Here is a 21,237-nt window from a genome sequence, read left to right as displayed (position 1 = left end):
GCCCATTGGCAGAATTGAAGTAGTATAGCTTAACTTTCCCGATAACTATCACATTGATCAATAAGCCATACAGTTTCCTCTGCCCAAACGCAGGTGGTGGCGGCAAATTCTTTATTAGGAAGTGACAGAAACAGGATCTCACAATAAGTCATAACTGTGCCCAAGATAGGGTTGCCAACCTCCAGGTTCTAGCTGGAGATCTCCTGCTATTACAACTGCTCTCCAGCCGATAGAGATCAGATAACCTGAAGAAAGTGGTCGCTTTGGCAACTGGACTCAATGGCATTGACGTCCCTCCCCTCCCCAAACCCTGCCCTTCCCAGGCTCCGTCCTAAAAAAAACCTCCTGTCGGTGGTGAAGAGGGACCTGGCAACCCTAGCCCAAGAGCATTCTGTACATGCGTTGTAGCACACTGGCATAAATCTGCACATGGCCTGAACTTGGATTCCTGGCAAACGTTCACTTCTAATGTTTCCCTTTCTGTAAAGCATCTCTGAGAAGCCCGTTCAGTCCTGTGAAAACATTTTTCTGTCAGTCCCTTCACTTCTTGGTTATTCTAGAATATTCTAGCCCCTGCCCCTCCAATACACCTCAACTTAAAGATTTCATTTTCTTTTTTTAAAGTGTCACATTTGGTTCCATGCTGTGCCAAATCTGGCTCTAGTAGGGTTGCCAGCCTCCAGGTGGGGGGGAAAAACCCAGCACAACTCAATATATTCAACAATTCATTAACAACGGGCTAACAGTGAAAAACAACCACAAGGTGTACAAATATATACAATTATTTACAATTGATTATCACAAGCCTAATAGCAAAGTCCAAAAGTCTATCCGAGGCAAATTTTCTTCTAATCCAAATGTGGTCGACAATGTCAAAAATTAGTTGGCACGAAGTCTGATCCAAAGAAGGAGGAAACGCTATTCCGGATACTCTGTAGCGCTTTCACCAAAGCATAGCTTCATCAGCCTCCCGATGTGTTAGAAGCATTCAATTAGGGAGGTTTATGGTCTTTTCAGGTCTTTTTAAAAATAAATTTCAATCAGTAATTGCTTCAATAGTATTTTAACTTTTGCAAATTCTTTAGTATTTTTAACATAAATTAACATAAAGTATTTTTTTGGCTCCCAAAAAAATGGGCTGCTGTTCCTCCCTTCCCTCAAGCCCACTTTCCCAGGTAGGGTTGCCAATCTCCAGGTGGGAGCTGGAGATCCCCTGCTATTGCAACTGATCTCTAGGGGATAGAAATCAGTTCCCCTGGATAAAATGGCTGCTATGGCATTGAAGTCCTTCCCTTCTCCAAACCCTGCCCTCCTCAGACTCCACCCCCAAACTCTCCAGGTATTTCCCAACCTGGAGCAGGCAAAGCTACTCCCAGGTTCCACCCTCAAATCTCCAGGTATATCAGAACTTGCAGCTGGCAACCCTACTCTAGAGCCACAGGTTGTAGATCCCTAGCCTAGCCCAATGTATTTTAGGCTCCCTGCTATGTTCCTGGTTATGGGCAGAAACGTGACAAGGTAGAAGAACCCTAACACCCCTTATTTTAGAGATTCAGCCCAGCACCCACACAGAATGAGCCCAATCACAGATGCAGGCCGGGGGTGGATAAGTAGATCCTTCATACCCATAGTTCGCTTGATTTCCCAAAGACTACAGCAAAGGGGACTCAATCTTTTCCACTCATCACAGTGCCCTGAATGTGTATGGTGCTTTTCAGAGCCAAAACAAACCCAGCCCCTGCATGTCCCTGGATGTTAGCTGATGGGTTTCCTCAAAGGAAATGCACTCTGCGCGTGCACAGAAATACCCCTCTCGTTTAGTTCGGGCGATCTCTCAAACAGCCTCGTACTCCATAACTTTCAGGTATCTTTCGAGTTGGATTGAGGGGGTGGGCTGTGTGTGTGTGTGTTGCGACAGCTCTTGAATGAACTGATAAGGGGTGAATGAGGAACAGATGTGGGGAGGGATGAACACCCCCCCTTCTTTCTCTCTCCATCCCAGCTGGCTCTGGAATGCTGCCTCTGGATGGGCTGTTTCCTCTTGGGATTTAAATTTAACATTTAATGGGATTAAAATATTGACCTAGTCTTTCCTGGGGAGCTGGCCATTGGAGAATGGATTACTTCTTTTTGCATAGAGATCTTCCCAACAGGGGAGGGAGGGGGTCGTCTGCCTTGGAAGAAAGTTGAACCTCTGGAGGGAAGGAGGCGGAAGATAGCCATCCGATAAATTGTAATGTTTTCTGCTTCCTTTTACAAATAGGCAACCCGAGCAGAAGTAATGCAATGCCATACTGATGTGTAGCGATGGCAAAATGTGGGTAGCTGGGTAGATGGTTCTTAGTAGGCAAACCTCTGTTGGGGGATGTATTGATTTACTTCATTTATAGCCCACCTTTCTCCCTCAGCCTCAAGGCGGATTACCGAAACACAGAAAAAAATTCAGGCCGCATAAGATACCCGATAAACAATGCAATTTGGACTAGGATTGCAGAAATCAGGAAACAATGCCAGTAGAAAAATAAGGCATGACCTCCCACAAACCTTGTAGGGAGTGGATTGTAAAGGTACAAGCCAGTGTGGCGAAAGCAGGCTGAAACATGCAGGCTGAAGCAGGCTGAAGCATTGCAATAGACGACAGTCATGTTCCCTTATAAAAGTGCCCTTATGACCAATTTGTGCTCCCCCTATACAAATGCCGTCCTGAATATTTATGTTTTGCATATTCTGCCGACGAAAGAAGGAGGGGACCCTCCTGATCTCTTCAGGCTGGCCATTCCACAAGGTGGGGACCACCACAGTAAATGCTTGCGTACGGGGCAGTTTCCAATCTTACCCATTTACAGGGTGGCACCCTCAGAAGGCTTTGCGGAGTAAAGCGGTCGTGGCAGAGCACGATGGGAGAGGTAGGGTTGCCAACTTCCAGGTGGCTCAACAAAACCACAGCGCTAAGGGCTATACCGGAAGCAGGTATTGCCTTGATTTTGGCTTTGATTCTCTTCTTGGTTTCTTGCCAGACCCCACGTTGTTATATGACTGGTTGATTTTGCGTTTCAGCTGATAGGACATTGTAAGTCCACAGCTGGAGAGTGTTTGAGAATGGTCTAAACAGTTCCTTATTGTTGAATTTAATAAGAAGGTTGCCCAGTGTTTGTTAGGGGCAAATGAGAATGTTGATATCTATTAGGTAATGATCACAACGTGGAATGTATTGGAGACAACCGTGCTGGTTTTGAGACCTTTCATGACTAGGGTTGCCAACCTCCAGGTAGTAGCTGGAGATCTCCTGATTACAACTGATCTCCAGCCGATAGAGATAGGTTCACCTGGAGAAAATGGCCGCTTTGGCAATTGGACTCTATGGCATTGAAGTCCCTCCCCTCCCCAAACCCCACCCTTCTCAGGCTCCGCCCCAAAAACCTCCCACTGGTAGCGAAGAGGGACCTGGCAAACCTATTCATGACTCACTGTAGTAACTGGTAAGCTAGCTTAGTTAGATATAGGAATGCACAATAGTTATAAAATGTGTGTGTAAAGTGCCGTCAAGTCGCAGCCAACTTATGGCGACCCCTTTTTGGGGTTTTCATGGCAAGGGACTAACAGAGGTGGTTTGCCAGTGCCTTCCTCTGCACAGCAACCCTGGTCTTCCTTGGTGGTCTCCCATCCAAATACTAACCTGGGCTGACCCTGCTTAGCTTCTGAGATCTGACAAGATCAGGCTAGCCTGGGCCATCCATGTTTATATACATGCTACGATTTTGTTGGACTTTAATGTACAGTACTGATTATTTTGATTTTTGTGTATAACTTCCAGGTGGTGGCTGGAGATCTCCTGCTATTACAACTGATCTCCAGGCGACAGAGATCAGTTCCCCTGGATAAAATGGTCACTTTGGAAGGCAGACTCTATGCTTTATACCCCTTTGAAGTCCCTCCCCTTCCCAAACCCCATCCTCCTCAGGCTCCACCTACAAAATCTGCAGGTATTTCCCAACCTAGAGCTGGCAACCCTAGGGAGAGGCAGTCCTGGGGTATACGGGGTAGGAACATAGAAACCCATTCTCACAGAATGAGCCCCAGCATGGTATAGTGATTGTAGTGTTGAGACCCAGGTTCAAATCCCTGCTCTGCCATGGAAGAGTGCTGAATGACCTTCGGCCAGTCACATGCTCTCGGCCTAACCTACCTCACAGGGTTGTTGAGAGGATAAAATGGAGGAGAACAGTGTCAGAAAGGCAGAAATGAAGTAAAGCATAATAATTTTTTAAAACTTCATTGGGCAAAAGGTGTTCAGTGCAACCTGAAAGCTCACACCCTCTGGCGCTAGGGTTGCCAGGTTCCTCTTTGCCACCGGCAGGAGGTTTTGGGGGCGGAGCCTGGGCAGGGCGGATTTTGGGGAGGGGAGGGACTTCAATGTCATAGAGTCCAATTGCCAAAGCGGCCATTTTCTCCAGGTGAACTGATCTCTATCAGCTGGAGATCAGTTGTAACAGCGGGAGATCTCCAGCTAGTACCTGAAGGTTGGCAACCCTATTTGGCACTGGACTGCTTTTCTGAAAGTTGCAAGTAGGTCCAATCCTGCCTGTCCCCCATCCCCACCTTGTCTGCCATGATATGATTCTCAATGTCATTTTCGGTCCAACAGTGTGATCCTTTGCAGTTATTCTTGTCTAAACCCATTGATTATATTCTACCTTTCTAGTGAAAATGACTCTCGTAAACAAATAATTCACTAATAAGAATGGAATCGTTGTGTTTGCTCATCTCAGTTTTTCGGAATACCACCACCATGTGGTTTGCCTGCCTATACCTATTTTTTGACAATTCCTCACCTCTCTGGAGCCTTCTATCTAGCTCGATTAAACGCTAACCCTTCAATGGTTATGCAAGGCAGAATTTTGAATTTACCATTCTCGGAAAGGACTTGTCCGTGCTCTTCTGGCTCCATTGACTCATCAGCTCATATGCTCTTGGAATGAGGACCTTAGAGCATGATATCTCTCTCCTCTCTCCAGCGTGGTGTAGTGGTTAAGAGCGGTGGTTTGGAGCGGTGGAGTCTGGAGTTTGATTCCCCGTTCCTCCACCTGAGCGGTGGAGGCTAATCTGGTGAACTGGATTTGTTTCCCCACTCCGCCGCATGACCTTGGGCAAGTCACAGCTCTCTCAGCCTCACCCACCTCACAGGGTGTCTGTTGTGTGGAGGGGAAGGGAAGGTGCTTGTAAGCCAGTTTGAGTCTGCCTGAAGTGGTATAGAAAGTTGGCATATAAAAACCAACTCTTCTTCTTCTACTACTACTTCTCTTTTGATACATAAATTCAGTGCCTCTGTATCTGATATAATGCCTTTTTAATTAAGTGATGGGGATCTAGGGCTGCCAGCCTCCAGGTGGTAGCTGCAGATCTCCCGCTATTACAACTGATCTCCAGCCGACAGAGATCAGTTCACCTGGAGAAAATGGCAGCTTGGGCAATTGGACTCCATGGCATTGAAGTCCCCGCCCTCCTTAGGCTCCGCCCCAAAAACCTCCTGCCGGTGGCAAAGAGGGACATGGCAACCCTATGGGGATCCCAAGGATACATTGGCAGTGGCAAAATTGATCTCAGTCCTTATATCCCCCAAACATTCGATTCAAAACTATGCTGCTCAAGATGAATGGATCAAGGAGCTTCTAAGGCAGGGGTGGGGAACGTCAGGCCCGGGGGCCGTTTAAGGCCCGCAAAGTCATTTGGTCTGGCCCTTCGTGGGTCCTGGCAGATCTCTAGCTCAGAAGGATCTAAGTCTGGTGATCCTCCCGCTCCCGCAGACAGGAATAGCCTCTATTCAAGGCGGACATGAGGGTGTTTTGCTGAGAAAAGGAACCTTCTTTCCCCCTTGCAGAAGAGTCGTTAGCTATGGAGCTGCTAGGATTGCCCAAGAAACTATGTTAACCCTTTCCCATCTGGGCCGTGGAAAAACGCAGTCCCTCTGTACTACAAGAGGGCTGAGGGCAGAAGTGGCGACAATGGAGGGGTTAAAGGGGGCAGAGCCAGAATGCGTGGGGGGGGGGTTTTCTTAGCCAGTGAATCCCCATTTCACCCCTAATTTTTAAGTTGATAATTTTGTATGGCCCGTGAATGATGTTATAAATATCCAAATGGCCCTTGGTGGAAAAAAGGTTCCCCACCCCTGTTCTAAGGGATAAAGGAAAGGAATAAGAATGGAAGAGTGATATACAATGTAGAATTTGTGTTGTGGGAAGCCCCAGCTGAAACCTACCCCATAAAAATCAGGCATGAAACATGAGGGATACTGAACAAGTTACGGTATGGTCCTTCAGCCTCAACTCCGGTGTCAGTTTCTTATAAGGCTAAACGGCAGTGGTAAAAATGTTCTGTATGCATTTTTTGTAAAAGCAGTGTAAGAATAAAGGCAATTGATCAGTTTATATGGTTGAAATCCTCTTTCTAGCTTTGGCTGAGAAATTAAGGGAGATGCAGCCTAGGAGGGGGGAGCTTAGCACCACTGGGGGTCCAATGAACCTAAGGCTATAATCCTGTGTGGGACTAAATCAGTGGGATTTACTTCTGGGTAAACAAGCATTAGCATCACGGTTTTCAGTGTGACTTTACGTTTTTAAAACTGGCGGTTTCGACTCTCGTTCTAGACAGGGTTGCCAGCAGGCCTGGAGAAAAAGCTGTCCCTTGAATCGAGGCCTAATGTGTGGAAATGGGCAGGTGAATGGCATGCCGGCAGATGGCATTGCCCAATAAATGACATCCCACTAAGCCTCTAGTAAAAGAACAGGGCATCTTTTTTCTCCAGCCCTGCCGACAACCCCATTTGCAGATTTTCACATGCAGCCCGCTCCGCGTGAAGGTGGCTGCGTGTATGAGAGCGGACGTCAAATGTCATCGGGTTCGATCCAGCAAACGTTATCGGGTTGGATCCAGCCCGCTTTTGGACTCCGTCTCAGCCAGTTTGCTTTGCTGTGGCGCTATCCCATGCTATTTCCATCAGGCAATGTTATTAGGGTTGTCAACCTCCAGGTGCTAGTCAGATAGGGTTGCCACCCTCTGGATACTAGCTGAAGCCCCTGCTATTACAACTGATCTCCAGCCGACAGAGATCAGTTCACCTGGAGAAAATGGCCACTTTGATGATTAGACTCTAGAGCACTGGTTCCCAACCGGGGGTCCGCGGACCCCCAGGGGTCCACGAGAACTAAATTAAGGTCCGCGAAACAAAGTTATAAACCCATAATAAATTAATATTTTCAATTAAAAGTTCTCTATTATAAAAATATATTCAAATATTATTCTAAGTTTAATGTTTAACTAACAGTTATGATTAAAGTTTATTTTCAAATTCTCGGAATTTTTATTTTGAACCTTGGGGTCCCTGCACCGAACAAAAAAGTCCTAGTCACCCTGGTAAAAAAAAGGTTGGGAACCACTGCTCTAGAGCATTGAATTCCCTCCCCTCCCCAAACCGCCTCCTCAGGCTCTGCCCCCAAAGCCTCCCGCCGGTGGCGAAGAGGCAACCCTAATTCACTCCCACCAGGTAGGTGGAAAATTCCCCTCAGAGTATGACATCCATTTACCATAGTCCAATCTATTTGAGTCCATATGTGGGTGGGTGGGGGGCTATTAATCTAGTTATTAATTTTTTCCCCAACTCATTCTCAGTGTTAGTCAATGGTATGCTAAAATGTGTCCATATACTTAAAAATAATTTGGTGCATCCTTTTTCTGGTTTTGCGGGTTCTTGTGGTATCAGTAGTCGCAAGGGTGTTTTGGTTTAGCATTAGGAGCTGATTCACACATGCCATTTTCAACCCACAGTGCTACAGCATTTGATATATATATATGACTGAAATTTTCTAATTGTTTGTATTACATGCATATATTATCTTTGTATTTCTAGCATTTTCGAAATTTTTTGATTTCCCCCCTAAGATTAGCTGTGGGGGTGAAGGAAGCCTGTGGCTGCCCTAGACAATTTTATCATCCCAGCTGAGTAGGCTTGCCAACCTCCAGGTACTAGCTGGAGATCTCCCGCTATTACAACTGATCTCCAGCCGATAGAGATCAGTTCACCTGGAGAAAATGGCCGCCTTGGCAATTGGACTCTATGGCACTGAAGTCGCTCTTCTCCCCAAACCCCGTCCTCTTCAGGCTCCGCCCCCAAAACCTCCTGTCGGTGGCAAAAAGGGATCTGGCATCCCTACAGCTGAGGGAAATTCTGGAAGAGTAAAAGTCATTCCTCACTTAAATTTAAACAAAATCATTTTCTGTTACTGATTTTCAGATTTCCTGGTTATGGAGGATGTTGAATTTAGGTGGCATTTTAAAATATCTATATGTAAAGAATTTGTCACAATAATCATTTGTTGCCTTTACGTTCATTAAGAAGACTTTTTTAAGCATCTAAGTTTCCAAATGTGATATTTCCTATTAAGATGGTACTGTTTGTCTGAACCTCCAAATTTGTATAAAAGATCTTTTCACCAGGATACACTGATTAAGGTGTGAGTCACCCCATTTTGGATTCAAAGCAGGGGCCCTTTCCATACCTGATACAGCAGAGCTCCTTCTATGCAGAAGCAATTGCCTTGTTGCTGCTACAGACAATGTAGCATCCACACAACAGCTTTCTCCCCACTTTTCTCACATCAGCCCCCCCTGGCCACCATTCCCCCGCTCATACACAAAGTCTACACATTTTGCCCTATAACTCTGCAATGAAAAGGGAAAAGATCAACTTTTTCTCCCCTAAACAAAAATGAAAGCTGGGAACCAGGGCACTGTTGCCATCGAGTGTTATAATGCTTGGGAGATCTAGCAATTCCTGATTTTTACAAAGCCTCCAAAAAGCCCTTTGGTGCGTGGTAGGGGAAGTGGCCGCAAGGGAAAGGGTGGTTGATGTTGGGAAGAGCTGCAAAAACGAGCACCTTCCCATCTGTATGGCATCCAAAGGCACTTTCGTGCTTCCAAAATGTTCACGGAAAAATCAGGGGGACATGTGGAAGTGGACGGCACTGATGATATTGTCTGGATGCTCTTGAAAACAGAGCTGCTGCAAGGAAAACAGGCAGAGCAAAACACCCATGTGGAAACAGCCCTGGAGGAAACCTTGTTCTCTTACGCAGACTGCAGTTGCTGTGTTGGCAGGGCCACAGAGAGGAAACCCAAGGCAAAACAAAGTCCTCAAGGGCCCTCTGTGTAGGGATGCCAGCCTCCAGGTGGGACCTAGGGATCCCCCGGAATTACAGCTCTTCTCCACACTACAAAAGTCAGTTCCCCTGGAGAAAATGAATGCTTTGGAGGGTGAACTCTTATGGCATTATACCCCACTGAGGTCCCTGTCCTCCCCAGATTCCTACCTCAAATCTCCAGGACTTTCCCAACTTAGATATGGCAACCCAACCCCCCAACCCCCGCCAGGGGGGACCTGGCAACCCTTCCTCTGTGGCAACTCGCTGCGGAACATGAAACACTGCCGTAAGAATGAATTCTGTGGCTTAGAATATAGCATTTAACAGTGATATTCTTTAGTAACCATGAATGCCAGTTCTAGTAGTCAAGCAAATGGGCTTCCTCTTTGACTCCATAAACCATTGCTCTGAAGGTCCTAAGTGTCGTCTGCTTCAACTACTGAAGAACTTTGTGCTATTGAAAATATTTTGTCCAATTATTATTGTAAGGTGAATTTAACCTGAAAGAGATACACTCTTTTAGTTATTTATTTGTCTGTTCCTTACCTTTATTGTATTGAAGATACTGGATGTATTTGGTGTATCCTGTTTGTTTTGTAGTAAACTATCTTAAGTAAGTATATATTGTGAGCCCTCGTGCTGCTATTCTTACTAGATTTGCTATCATCAGCATAGGTGTTACTATTTCTCCAGAACCTCCAGGTACTAGCTGGAGGTCTCCTGCTATTACAACTGATCTCCAGCTGATAGAGATCAGAAAAGGTCTGCTATGGCAATTGGACTCTATGGCATTAAAGTCCCTCCACTCCCCAAACCCCGCCCTCCTCAGGCTCTGCCCCAAAAATCTCCCGCCGGCGGCAAAGAGGAACCTGGCGATCCTATTTCATGCACTTACATTATTAACTGCAACGTGGCCGGCACATGAGGCCCTCCGGGCGGTCTGCTACTAGGATTGCCAACTCTGTGTTGGGAAATTCCTGGAGATATGGAGGTGGAGCCTAGGGAGGGCAGTGTTCGGGGAGGAGAGGGATCTTAGTGGGGTATAATTAGGGTTGCCCGTTCACCCCTCCCGATCGGCGGGAGGTATTACGGGCAGGGCTGGGGTGGCTGCATGTGCGCGCACGAGATGCCGACACTTCCGGTTTTGCTTCCAGAAGCGCCGCATTCCTGAAGGCCCCCCCCCAGTGTATTTTCATATTACCTAAAGTTAGTGGACGAACAGAGACCCAGCATGGTGCAGTGGTTAAGAGCAGCGGACGCTAATCTGGAGAACCGGGTTCGAATCTAGGGAACCGGGAGATTTTGGAGGCTGAGCCTGAGGAGGGTGAGGTTCAAAGAGGGGAGGGACTTCAATGCCCTAGAGCCCAATTGCCAAAGAGGCCATTTTCTCCAGGTGAGCTGATCTCTATCGGCTGGAGATCAGTTGTAATAGCAGGAGATCTCCAGCTAGTACCTGGAGGTTGGCACCCCTAACATGAAAGGCTGTTTCGATTCCAGTAAGGCTTGCACAGGTGGTGGTTTGTGTGCCCCATTGTCATTAGGGTCCTTAGGTGGGCAGCTGCCCTTCCTATGTTCCACTGTAGGCCCCCAAAAGTCTTTAGCAAAGCCTGGCAAGAAACTTCTCAAGCTGTCCGCTTTCCCCCCCCCATCCTTCCTGTCTTTCTCTCCCCCCCTTCTCGCTTTCTCTGAAAATAGCAGCGGTGTCTATTTCTGAACCGGAAATTGTGGAGGGAGAAGTCCGGGGGGGGGGGAGCAAGAGGGAAGTGTTGGGGGAGAGAATTTGGTAAGGTCACCGCGGGTAAGGAAGAAACGGAGCTGTTTCACCACCTGTTGCCGTCGGTTGAGTGGATTTTTAAGAACCAAAGGTTGCGGCACCGTGCAGTTCCGCTTGGTGCTGCCCCACTGGAATCGGAGGGTGGGGGAGGCGGGGAATGGCCTGGAAATATATTGACCACTGGAAAATAGACTGTGGAACTGTGATGAACGGAGAAATTGATGAATGAAGTCAACCAAGCGATGTGCAGCTCGGTCTCTCTCCCCACAGGAAGAGACGGGAACCAAAAGAGGGAAAGGCTTCCTCCCATCTCAGAATGGGGAAGGAGGCTGGATTCCCACACTGTAGCAAACTTTCTTCCTCCAAAGGGAGACAGAGAGGAAAAACCCATCCTAGGAGAGTCACCAGCGGGATCGGGAGAGGGGAGGGGCTGTGGCTCAGTTTGTAGAGCATCTCCTTGGCATGCAGAAAGTCCCAGGTTCAATTCCCAGTATCTCTGGTTAAAGGGACTAGGCAAGTAGGTGATGGGAAAGACCGCTGCCTGAGACCCTGGAGAGCCGCTGCTCGTCTGAGTACACAATACTGACTTTGATGGACCAAGGGTCTGATTCGGTATAAGGCCGCTTCATGTGTTCATGTGAGATCCAACTGCTTTAAGCTTTGATCTTAGGGTTGCCAGGCAGTGGCGGACCTACACTTTTGGGGCCCTGAAGCTTGAACTGTTATGGGGCCCCCTTCGCAACCAGCAACAATAGGGCAACGCCCAACAAGGTCCAAAGGGCCTTGCTGCCCTTGCAAGGACCTCGAGGACCAAATGGTGGAGAACAGGGTGGTGGGGTGGAGTCCTTGAAAATGGGCCATACAGTGACGAAATAAAACTACAGAACTATTAAGCCGTGCGCCGACAAAGAATTTGAGGATCCAGCCGCCCAAATGTAAGCTGTGAATAGATTCTGGCTAGCTCAGCGAGCCCTGACAGCTGGGGGTTCAGGCGCTGCAAGCCCCCAAGAAAATTTTGAAATTTGACCTATTCCAGGGACATTTTCAGGCCACATGAAATGGGTATTAGAGCATATTCTAAAGTCAGTATTAAGTACTTCAACCCATTGGCTTATGATTCTATTGCTAAAAAACTCAAATCAATTTTGTTGAGAAATTAACTTATTAAAAAAAGTTGCTTCAGGGGGCCCCTCCGGGATTAGGGGCCCTGAAGCTTAAGCTTCATTAGTTTCACAGTAGATCCCCCTCTGTTGCCAGGTCCTTCTTCTCCACTGTCAGAAGGTTTTTGGGGCGGAGCCTGAGGAGGGTGGGGTTTAGGGTGGGGGGACTTCAATGCCATAAAGTCCAATTGCCAAAGCAGCCCTTTTCTCCAGGTGAACTGATCTCTATCGGCTGGAGATCAGTTATAATAGCAGGAGATCTCCAGCTGGTACCTGGAGGTTGGCAACGCTATTTGATCCACAAAGTAAAGATACCAGCCTCCAGGTTGGGGCTGGGGATCCCTCAAAATTACAAGTCATCTCCAGACTACAGAGATCAGTTCCCCTGGACAAAATGGAGGCTTTGGAGGGTTGCCAACCTCCAGGTAGTAGCTGGAGGTCTCCTGCTATTACAAGTGATCTCCAGCCGATAGAGATCAGTTCCCCTGGAGAAAACGGCCGCTTCGGCAATTGGACTCTATGGCATTGAAGTCCCTTCCCTCTCCAAACCCCGCCCTCTTCAGGCTCCACCACAAAAACCTCCCACTGATGGCGAAGAGGGGCCTGGCAACTGTACGTTGGCTCCATCCCCAAAATCTCCAGGAATTTCCCAGCCTTGATCAGGCACGCTTGTGAGAAACATCACAGAGTTGGTTAAGGGATTCCAAAGTTCCTACAGCAGCTCCCATTTGACGCTGCTCTGCTTACGGTAGCACCAACCCAAAGCCAGGCGACAGCTGTCCGAGGGAATGAACGGTTGTGTGAGGGTCTTTTTACAAAAAAATCCGAGCTTGCAGCGTGACAGGCCTTCTTTGTGTTTCTCTCCCCCCCAACCTCGTGCCTGCACAATCCCTAGGAGGATGTTCCCATTTCTCAGCTTCAACATCTCTGGGCTGGATCCCGTGGCCCATTACAGCATCTGTGTGGACATTGTCTTAGTGGATCAGCACCACTGGCGGTACCAAGGCGGGAAATGGGTTCAGTGCGGCAAGGCGGAAGGAAACATGCCAGGTACGGTGGAGAAATCGTCTGTTCCCTCTTTCGACAGACTCCCAAGGGGTGGCCGTGTTAGTCTGCGGTAGCGACGTGAAACAGAAATAACCAAGCGGCAGCTTCGAGACTTATGAGGTTTACTGCTGCGGAAGCTTTCATGAATCAGACCTTGCTCCTTTGGAAACAGTATGAATAGGGTTGCCAACCTCCAGGTGGTGACTGGAGATCTCCCGCTATTACAATTAATCTCCAGGCGATAGAGGTCAGTTCACCTGGAGAAAATGGCTGCTTTGGCAATTGGACTCTATGGCATTGAAGTCCCTCCCCTCTCCAAACCCCAGCCTCCTCAGGCTCCACCCCACAAAATCTCCAGGTAATGCACAACCCGGAGCTGGCAACCCTACCTACAACTGACAATCTAGCAATTGCCCACCTCTTGCTTTGTCCTGCAACCAACTGAATGGAGTTTGATCTCTAATGTTGCCAACCTCCAGGTGGTCAGCCAAACAAGTTAACCTGCTGTCTAGTGAGATGCAACAAATAACAGCACATTTTTTCTACTGCTGTTATTTGTTGCCACCTCCAGGTTGTGGCTGGAGATCTCCTGCTATTACAACTGATCTCCAGCCAATAGAGATCAGTTCACTAGGAGAAAATGGCCGCTTTGGCAATTGGAGTCTATGGCCTTGAAGTCCCTCCACTTCCCAAACCCCGCCCTCCCCAGGTACACCCCCAAAATCTTCAGGTATTTTCCATCCCGGAGTTGGCAACCCTAAATATGAAGTAGTTAATTACTTTAGAGAGACTTTTAGAGCCAAAGTTGCAGAAAAGGCAGCAGGGGGGTGCTTGTAAGAGTCTCGGTTAAAAAAAAAATTATCCGCTTTATGTGAAGAAGTGAGACCAGACTCACAACTAAACTTGGTGAGTCTTTGAGATGCCACTTCTGTTTGATGCCACTTTTCTGGTTTGGATTCACGTGGGCATTTTGGCAGGCACTAGGGTTGCCAGATCCCTCTTCACCACCAGCGGGAGGTTTTTGGGGCGGAGCCTGATGAGGGCGGGGTTTGGGGAGGGGAGGGACTTCAATGCCATAGAGTCCAATTGCCCAAGCGGCCATTTTCTCCAGGTGAACTGATCTCTATCGGCTGCAGATCAGTTGTAAAAGCAGGAGATCTCCTGCTTCTACCTGGAGCTTGGCAACCCTAGTATCCACAGAATGATATTTTCCCACCTCCCCTCTTCCACAGCAGCTTAAAATGCCCCACCCGTCCGGTTCCTGGGGGAGAGGGGATTTTGGGCCCTACTGACTCCCTGGCTGAGGAGAGGTTTGTGCTTTCCGGCTCATGCTGTTACACCTGGCCTACTTTATACAGCAGTTGTAAGGATTACAGAGATAATGAGTTAAAATTTAGAGGAAGTGCTGTAAAAAAGACTGAGGTGATTGTGTGGCGAGGGAATGGGATTCTGCACATGCTCCGAGGCATTCTTGCATTTAGCATCCCTACAGAAAAAATCTGAATGTGGAAGGTTTTGCTGATTCAAGCAGGTACTGGGTTACTCAAGATTCCCCCCCACTGCTTAAAGCGTTGAGTTCATTCTGAGGGAATCTGGGAGCATTCAGCAGAGTTTAAAACACATTTGGGGAGGAATCATGCTAAAGCACTTTCCTTTCCTGGTTAGGATTTGCTTGGAGAGGGGGAAATAATTTGATATGCTTCTAATTCAAACACCCTATTATTTTCCTAAATTCAGAAAGGGATTTATTTATTGAAGTGCTTGCAGTTCTTCATTTTTATGTTCTCCAGGCAGCTTGCAATATCAGAATAAAACATTAATAAAATTGTCTCACCAGTCTCTAAATCTAATTGAGAAGATGTGAATTTACCCTGAATTCACATCCATCTGTCTTTATCACACCGACAAAATTTAACCCTGTTTCCAAGAGCTATGGCTCCCTCTGGTGGTGAAGAAGAAAATTTGCAGGGCATTGCCTTTAAGACGCTGTTAGCAAAACCTTGCTGGAAGTCCCATTTCAACTTCTCCTTATTGCTTTTTCAGTCCATAATGGGAATTGCTATCTCCCCCTTCTGGGATATGAAAGTGAGCAAGCAGAGACTAGGAAGTCAACCAGCATGGCCTTCCTGGAAACGGAACTGCAGCCCAGGACACGAGGGAGGCAGCGAGGCATGGGGTGTGGGAGTAGGGTTGCCAACTCCAGGTGGTGGCTGCAGATCTCCCGCTATTACAGCTGATCTCCAGGTGACAGAGATCAGTTCCCCTGGAAAAAATGGCCGCTTTGGCAATTGGACTCTATGGCATTGAAGTCCCTCTAGGGATGCCAGGTCCCTCTTTGCCACTGGTTTTGGGGGCAGAGCCTGAGGAGGGCAGGGGTGGGGGAGTGGAGGGACTTCAATGCCATAGAGTCCAATTGCCAAAGCGGCCATTTTCTCCAGGGGAACTGATCTCTATCGGCTGGAAATCAGTTGTAATAGCAGGAGATCTCCAGCTAGTACCTGGAGGTTTAACTAAGAAGGGAAAGAACCTATGCTGAAATAGTGGCAACTATATAGAGAAACAGCACGTGGCTCAATGTATTCACAATTATTCACAAGTAAGAGCATGTTACATCACACACAAGAATATTTCAAAATCAATATATTCACAACAAAATTCAAAACTGAAATAAAACATGTTACATCACACACAAGAAAAACCACCAAACTGAAATATAGCCTCGCAGGGCTTAAGACAACGCCAATAAGGGCAAGTTCAATGCAGGCAGTCAGCTTAACAAAATATAAAGCCTTTCAGGCTGTAACTGAACGTAAATGCAAAGAGCCAAAAGGCTATAAATTACAATCACGGAGAGTAGCAAGGAGTAGCAAGAACAACAACAATATATTATCCAAACATCGGGTCCATCACAAGGACGCCTTTGGAAGTCTTCTTCAACTTGCCGACCCAATTAATCCATGGAGCAAGGTGGTCATGAATGCAAAAATTCACATTTTAATATGGATCCCCCGATGTAACACTAGGTGTTATAGATTTAAAATGAAGTTGATCTTGGTGGAGAAAATCACCACCTATGCTCAGCTTGCATTCAGTTACAGCCTGAAAGGCTTTATATTTTGTTACCTGGAGGTTGGCAACCCTAAGTTTCTTCCCTCTCCAAACCCCCGCCCTCCTCAGGCTCCTCCCCCAAAATCTGCAGGTATTTCCCAACTGGAGCTGGCAACCCTATGTATGAGGCATGTAGGCAGATGAACAGGAAGTTTTGTAAGCTATAGTAACGTTGCCAACCTCCAGGTGGGGGCTGGAGATCTCCTGGGATTACAACTGGTGCCCAGGTTACAAAGATCAGTTCCCCTGGAGAAAATGGCTGCTCTGGAGGTAAGAGTTGCCATGCGCCCCTTAACAACTGGCGGGAATGGGGGTAGGGAGTTGAACTTACTGGCAGCAAACTAAAGCTTATGCCTCTTTCGCTGGCGATACATCACTTCTGGCGTGCACTAGGAGTGATATCACCACGCCGCCTGTGACGTGGGGACGCTCTGGTATTTGGGCAAAAACTCTGGTAGATGCTGTTTTTACCATAGAGTTTTGCCCAAATACCAGAGCATCGACACATCACCAACAACATGACGACGTCACTTCCGTTAAAAACTAAAAACAACAGTTCAGCCTTGCTATCCCGGCTCCAAAACAAGGAAATCTTGAAACTGTAGTTCCCTGAAGGGATCTAACAAAGAATTCCCAGCCTCCCAGCCTGACAATTCCTGTCATTGGCGTAGGGCTTCAAACCAGTTTCTGTGTAGACTTGACCTCCGATTCCATGATCCAACGTTAGACCCCGAAGTTCTTTGCTGTGGACTTGGGCAGTTTGAGAGACGCCGAACTGAACTGCTGTCTTTCCGGCAGGGAATCGGACATACATCCACCCTGATTCTCCGAATACTGGCGCCCACTGGATGCGGCAAGAGATCTCCTTTGGCAAGCTGAAGCTCACCAATAACAAAGGAGCGTCAAATAACGTCTCGCAGGTAAATCGTGGCTCTTTGTCAGCTGGCGTTATTTTTAGTGCCCCGTGCGACAGCGCTGCACAGACCGGGAGGCACGGTGTGACGCTGGGGATGGTGGGGCGCAACTCTTGGGTCACCTGTACATGAATCCTGTCCCGTTTGTCCAGCAGATGATCGTGTTACAGTCCTTGCACAAGTATCAACCGCGGCTACATGTCACGGAGGCCAAGGAGGGCGAGGTGGACGAGGTGCCCTCTTCTCTCTGCACCCAGACCTTCGTGTTTCCCGAGACTCAGTTCATTGCTGTGACGGCGTACCAGAACGCCGATGTGAGTTTGCAATGGGGTGGAGTTAGGGAGCTTTGCGGGGGCATGGCTGGAAGTGCATGACACCTGCACGCACCCCGTGAGACACACGCGTGCACCCTGCATGATGCACTGACAGGAAGTGATGCAGATGCTCTAGCAATCTCTGCCAAAACTCTATGGTTTTAATAGAGTTTCGGCGGAGATTGCTAGAGCGACCACATCATCTCCATGTAAACCCCGGAAGCAACGTCGGTGCGCCGCGTGGGTCATGTGCGCGTGCGTTGTGCGCCTCCCCTTCTACCTAGCTCTTTTTTGCCCGCCACCCCTCAGCTGGTCGGTGGGCAACCCAGTGGTTTGGCAGGCTTTTGCCCACCCCCACCAGGCAAGCCTAGGTGAAGTCCATGCCAGATCTCATGTCAGAGCTTTTAAGTTTGGGGTCATGGAGGAAAGCCCTGACCTGGATAGCCCCAGGCTAGTCTGATCTCGTCAGATCTCAGAAACTAAGCATGGTCAGCCCTGGGGAGTGTTTGGATGGGAGACCTCCAAGGAATACCAGTGGAGGCAGGCAATAGCAAGCCACCTCTCAACGTCTCTTGCCTTGAAAACCCTACGGGGCCACCCAGGTTTCCTGGAGGAGGACAATGTCTGCTTTATTCAGCAGGTGTTGCACCTCCGGAAGGATCCTCTTTAGAAGCCCATCCCGCCCCATTCCAAGAGAGGATGTGCAGATTATGAGGTTTGAGTCAGTCTTGATTAATTTTTATCAGGAGCACTATCAGGTAGTGAAACATTACCTTTTGGAGTTGGTCTGCACTGGTTTACTTCAACTACTTTTGGCTCTAAAGGGACAAGAGAACATGAAGCTGCAGGACTAACTCTTTAAGAGGAGTTTGGACTTGGGCGTCTAGGAGTATAGAACCAGTTGTACCATCTGGCCTTGTGATGGATAGCAACCAGTTCTTGTCGGAGGAACTTGAACCTTTGGATTAAGTGATTTTGCTCCATTTCTGGAAGTGGTGAAAAGAAGGAGAAAAGGTCTGCCTCCACCTTGCTCAATACCAGATCTTCCCCTGTTTCTGGAGGTGATATCTCTTTGGGATGCTTGGTGGCTGTTGGGATTTTCTCAGTCTTTCTAGAGATCTCCGCAGCTACACAAGGGTTGGCCATCATACACAAATCAATTAGCATCTCCTCCTCTCTCCTCTCAGTAGAGGTTGAAACCCCTATGGGGTCGCTGTAAGTCAGCTGTGACTTGACCGCACACAAAATATGGAGGAAAGGAGGTCTGGCTCCCCATAGGTGTGTTCGGAGATGGCTAGGTAGACTTCAGCTTCTTCATCATATTTAAGGGAGGGGCTGTGGCTCAGTTTGTAGAGCATCTGCTTGGCATGCAGAAGGTCCCAGGTTCAATCCGTGGCATCTTCAGTTGAAAGGGACTAGGCAAGTAGGTGATGCGAAAGACCTCTACCTGAGACCCTGGAGAGCCGCTGCCGGTCTGAGTGGACAATACTGATTTTGATGTATAATGCACTTAGACATTAGACATCACTTGCATGCAACATCTGCAATCTGGATCCACGTACAGACTCCCCCCCCCCCTCCACGGGTCTATATTCAAAATCCACAGTGGCACTTGAACCATGAAGCTGCCTCATTTTGAGTCAGACCCTCGGTTGATCAAGGTCAGGATTCTCTACTCTGACCGGCAGTGGCTTTCCTAGGTGTCAGGTAGAGAGGTCTTTCAAATCATCTACAACCTGATCCTTTTAACTGGAGATGCCCAGGATTGAACCTGGGACCTTCTGCATGCCAAGTAGAGCCATGGTCCCTTAGGTGGTGGGAGAAAAACAGAGAGAGGAACAGAGACTTTGGAATGTAAAGCATGAGTGTGGTGAGATTTGGAAGTGTAGAGTGGTGTGAGATATATATGTTTTGGTACCAATCTTTACCAGCATTCCATCACTTTCTCCATCCTCCCTCCCTCTAGATTACCCAGCTGAAGATCGACCACAATCCTTTTGCCAAGGGCTTCCGAGATAACTTTGATTCGTAAGTCTCTCTGCCACTTATCTTCTCTCCTAATTGTCTAAGAGTTTAGTAGATGATGGATCATCTTCCCAGGTCCACTGTCCCTTTAAATTTTCCTCCTTCCCTCTGCTGGTTTAAAGCATCTCTCCTACCTCTTAGCCTAATTATTATTTCCCATTCACTGGGGAGCCTGAATTAATCCTTAATCTGTCCTTGTTCCAAGCATCAGAAGAGGAAGCTTTAATCATTACTTTTCATTTTTGTTTTCTTTTATAATAACTGTATGATTATCATAATAAAAAATAAACAATAATTTTGCTGAAAAGAGAAAAGCAGACACAGTGGCAGGAAGTATCTTATATGGATTGGGGCTGTTGCGCTGGGTAAGGGAGTTTACTAGGATTGCCAACTCTGGGTTGAGAAATTCCTGGAGATTTGGGGGTGGAGCCTGGGAAAGGGCAGGGTTTTGGGAGGGCTGGGACCTCTGTGGATTATAATGGCATAGAGTCCATTAGAGATGACCTTGCTGCCAGCACTCACAAATCCCGGGACTTCCTATCCCTCTATTAACCCGATTCTTCCCTCTCCCCTGAGCTCAGCCGGGGGGAAATCCCCATGCATAAGGCAAAGTGCGGGATAGCAAGCATGGTTTCTATCTCAGAAAGCATACAGCCAATTACAAAGCAGCGCGTAAAGAGGCAGGGATTCAAATGCTTCCTGCTTCCTCGGAGAGAGGAAGAAGAAAGGCCTTCTAAAAACGAGGTTTAGATTTCGCCCCTCCCCCTTTCAGATTGCTCCTTTTTGGGGGTTTTCTTCTTAAAAATGTTTTTTTATTTGGCAATTGGGTTTTTTTGGGGGGGGATTTTCTCTCACAGTAAGCACTACAAAGTAAGCCAGTTACAAAGCAGCATTGAAGGGGGTGGGGACTTGCTTTGAGCTTGGAAACTGCTGGTGCATAGATTCCCATCAGGAAAGCGTGGGTCCGGCAAGCAACGAACCTCAGGTAAAACTCCCATACATAAATGACCCCCCCTCTCTCTCTTTCTCTAGGATGTACAACGCAGCTGAGGGAGACCGCACAACCCCCTCTCCCCCCAGCTCCGGCAGCTGTCAGCAGCTTCTGGCGGGCAGCCACTTCCAGCCCTTCTTACACGATCAGTTCCCGCTACCCCAGAGCCGCTTCTACAATAGGGAGCGTGGCCCACTCCCCCTGCAACCCAAGGATACCCACCACTGGTATTTTGCCTCCCAGCAGCCACCAACAGCCCCTCTAGAATACGGCGCCTATGATGGTGACTACAGAGGGAACAAATTTATGCCCTACAGCGTGAAGCCATTTGCCCTGCAGGCGTCACCGCACTCTTCTCTGCCCTACTACCAGGAGCACCCTTTCGGCCCCCCAGCAGCTTGGAGCTCCCCGTCCCAGTATCATCACCCCAAGCCCACACCAGGAGCGTTGAGCTGGTTCCGGCCCATGAGAGATTTGCAACCGGTGCCCTCCGGCGACGAAAAAGGGAAGGACAGCGAAGGCTGGGCCGAACCGGGTTCGGTGAAATCAGCCGATTCCTCGGACTCCGGGTTGTACGAAGCTGAGTGTAAGCGTCGCCGGATGTCTCCCTACATCTCCAGTGCTGAAAGTTCACCCCCCATCCGCAACGGAGACCTCTATGACAAAGAAGCCGGCGATGCCGGTTATTGTGGCTTCTACGGGAACTGAGG

At 48.1% G+C, this 21,237-nt stretch overlaps 1 protein-coding gene across 1 annotated transcript in view; it reads left to right on the top strand.

Moving 5' to 3' along the window:
- Positions 1 to 21,237, top strand: part of TBX21 (T-box transcription factor 21) — a 48,737-nt gene extending 27,500 nt beyond the window's left edge. Inside the window, exons 2-6 of the mRNA XM_056863551.1 lie at positions 13,024 to 13,178; positions 17,082 to 17,203; positions 17,353 to 17,511; positions 19,478 to 19,539; positions 20,569 to 21,237. Of these exons, the coding sequence (XP_056719529.1) occupies positions 13,024 to 13,178; positions 17,082 to 17,203; positions 17,353 to 17,511; positions 19,478 to 19,539; positions 20,569 to 21,235 (1,165 nt within the window). The 3' untranslated portion in view covers positions 21,236 to 21,237. The remainder of the gene's footprint in view (positions 1 to 13,023; positions 13,179 to 17,081; positions 17,204 to 17,352; positions 17,512 to 19,477; positions 19,540 to 20,568) is intronic.

The sequence above is a fragment of the Euleptes europaea genome, chromosome 18 (genome assembly GCF_029931775.1).
Source record: "Euleptes europaea isolate rEulEur1 chromosome 18, rEulEur1.hap1, whole genome shotgun sequence".
NCBI lineage: Eukaryota > Metazoa > Chordata > Lepidosauria > Squamata > Sphaerodactylidae > Euleptes > Euleptes europaea.
Note: the sequence above shows the minus strand (reverse complement) of the source record. Positions and strands in the feature narration are given on the sequence as shown.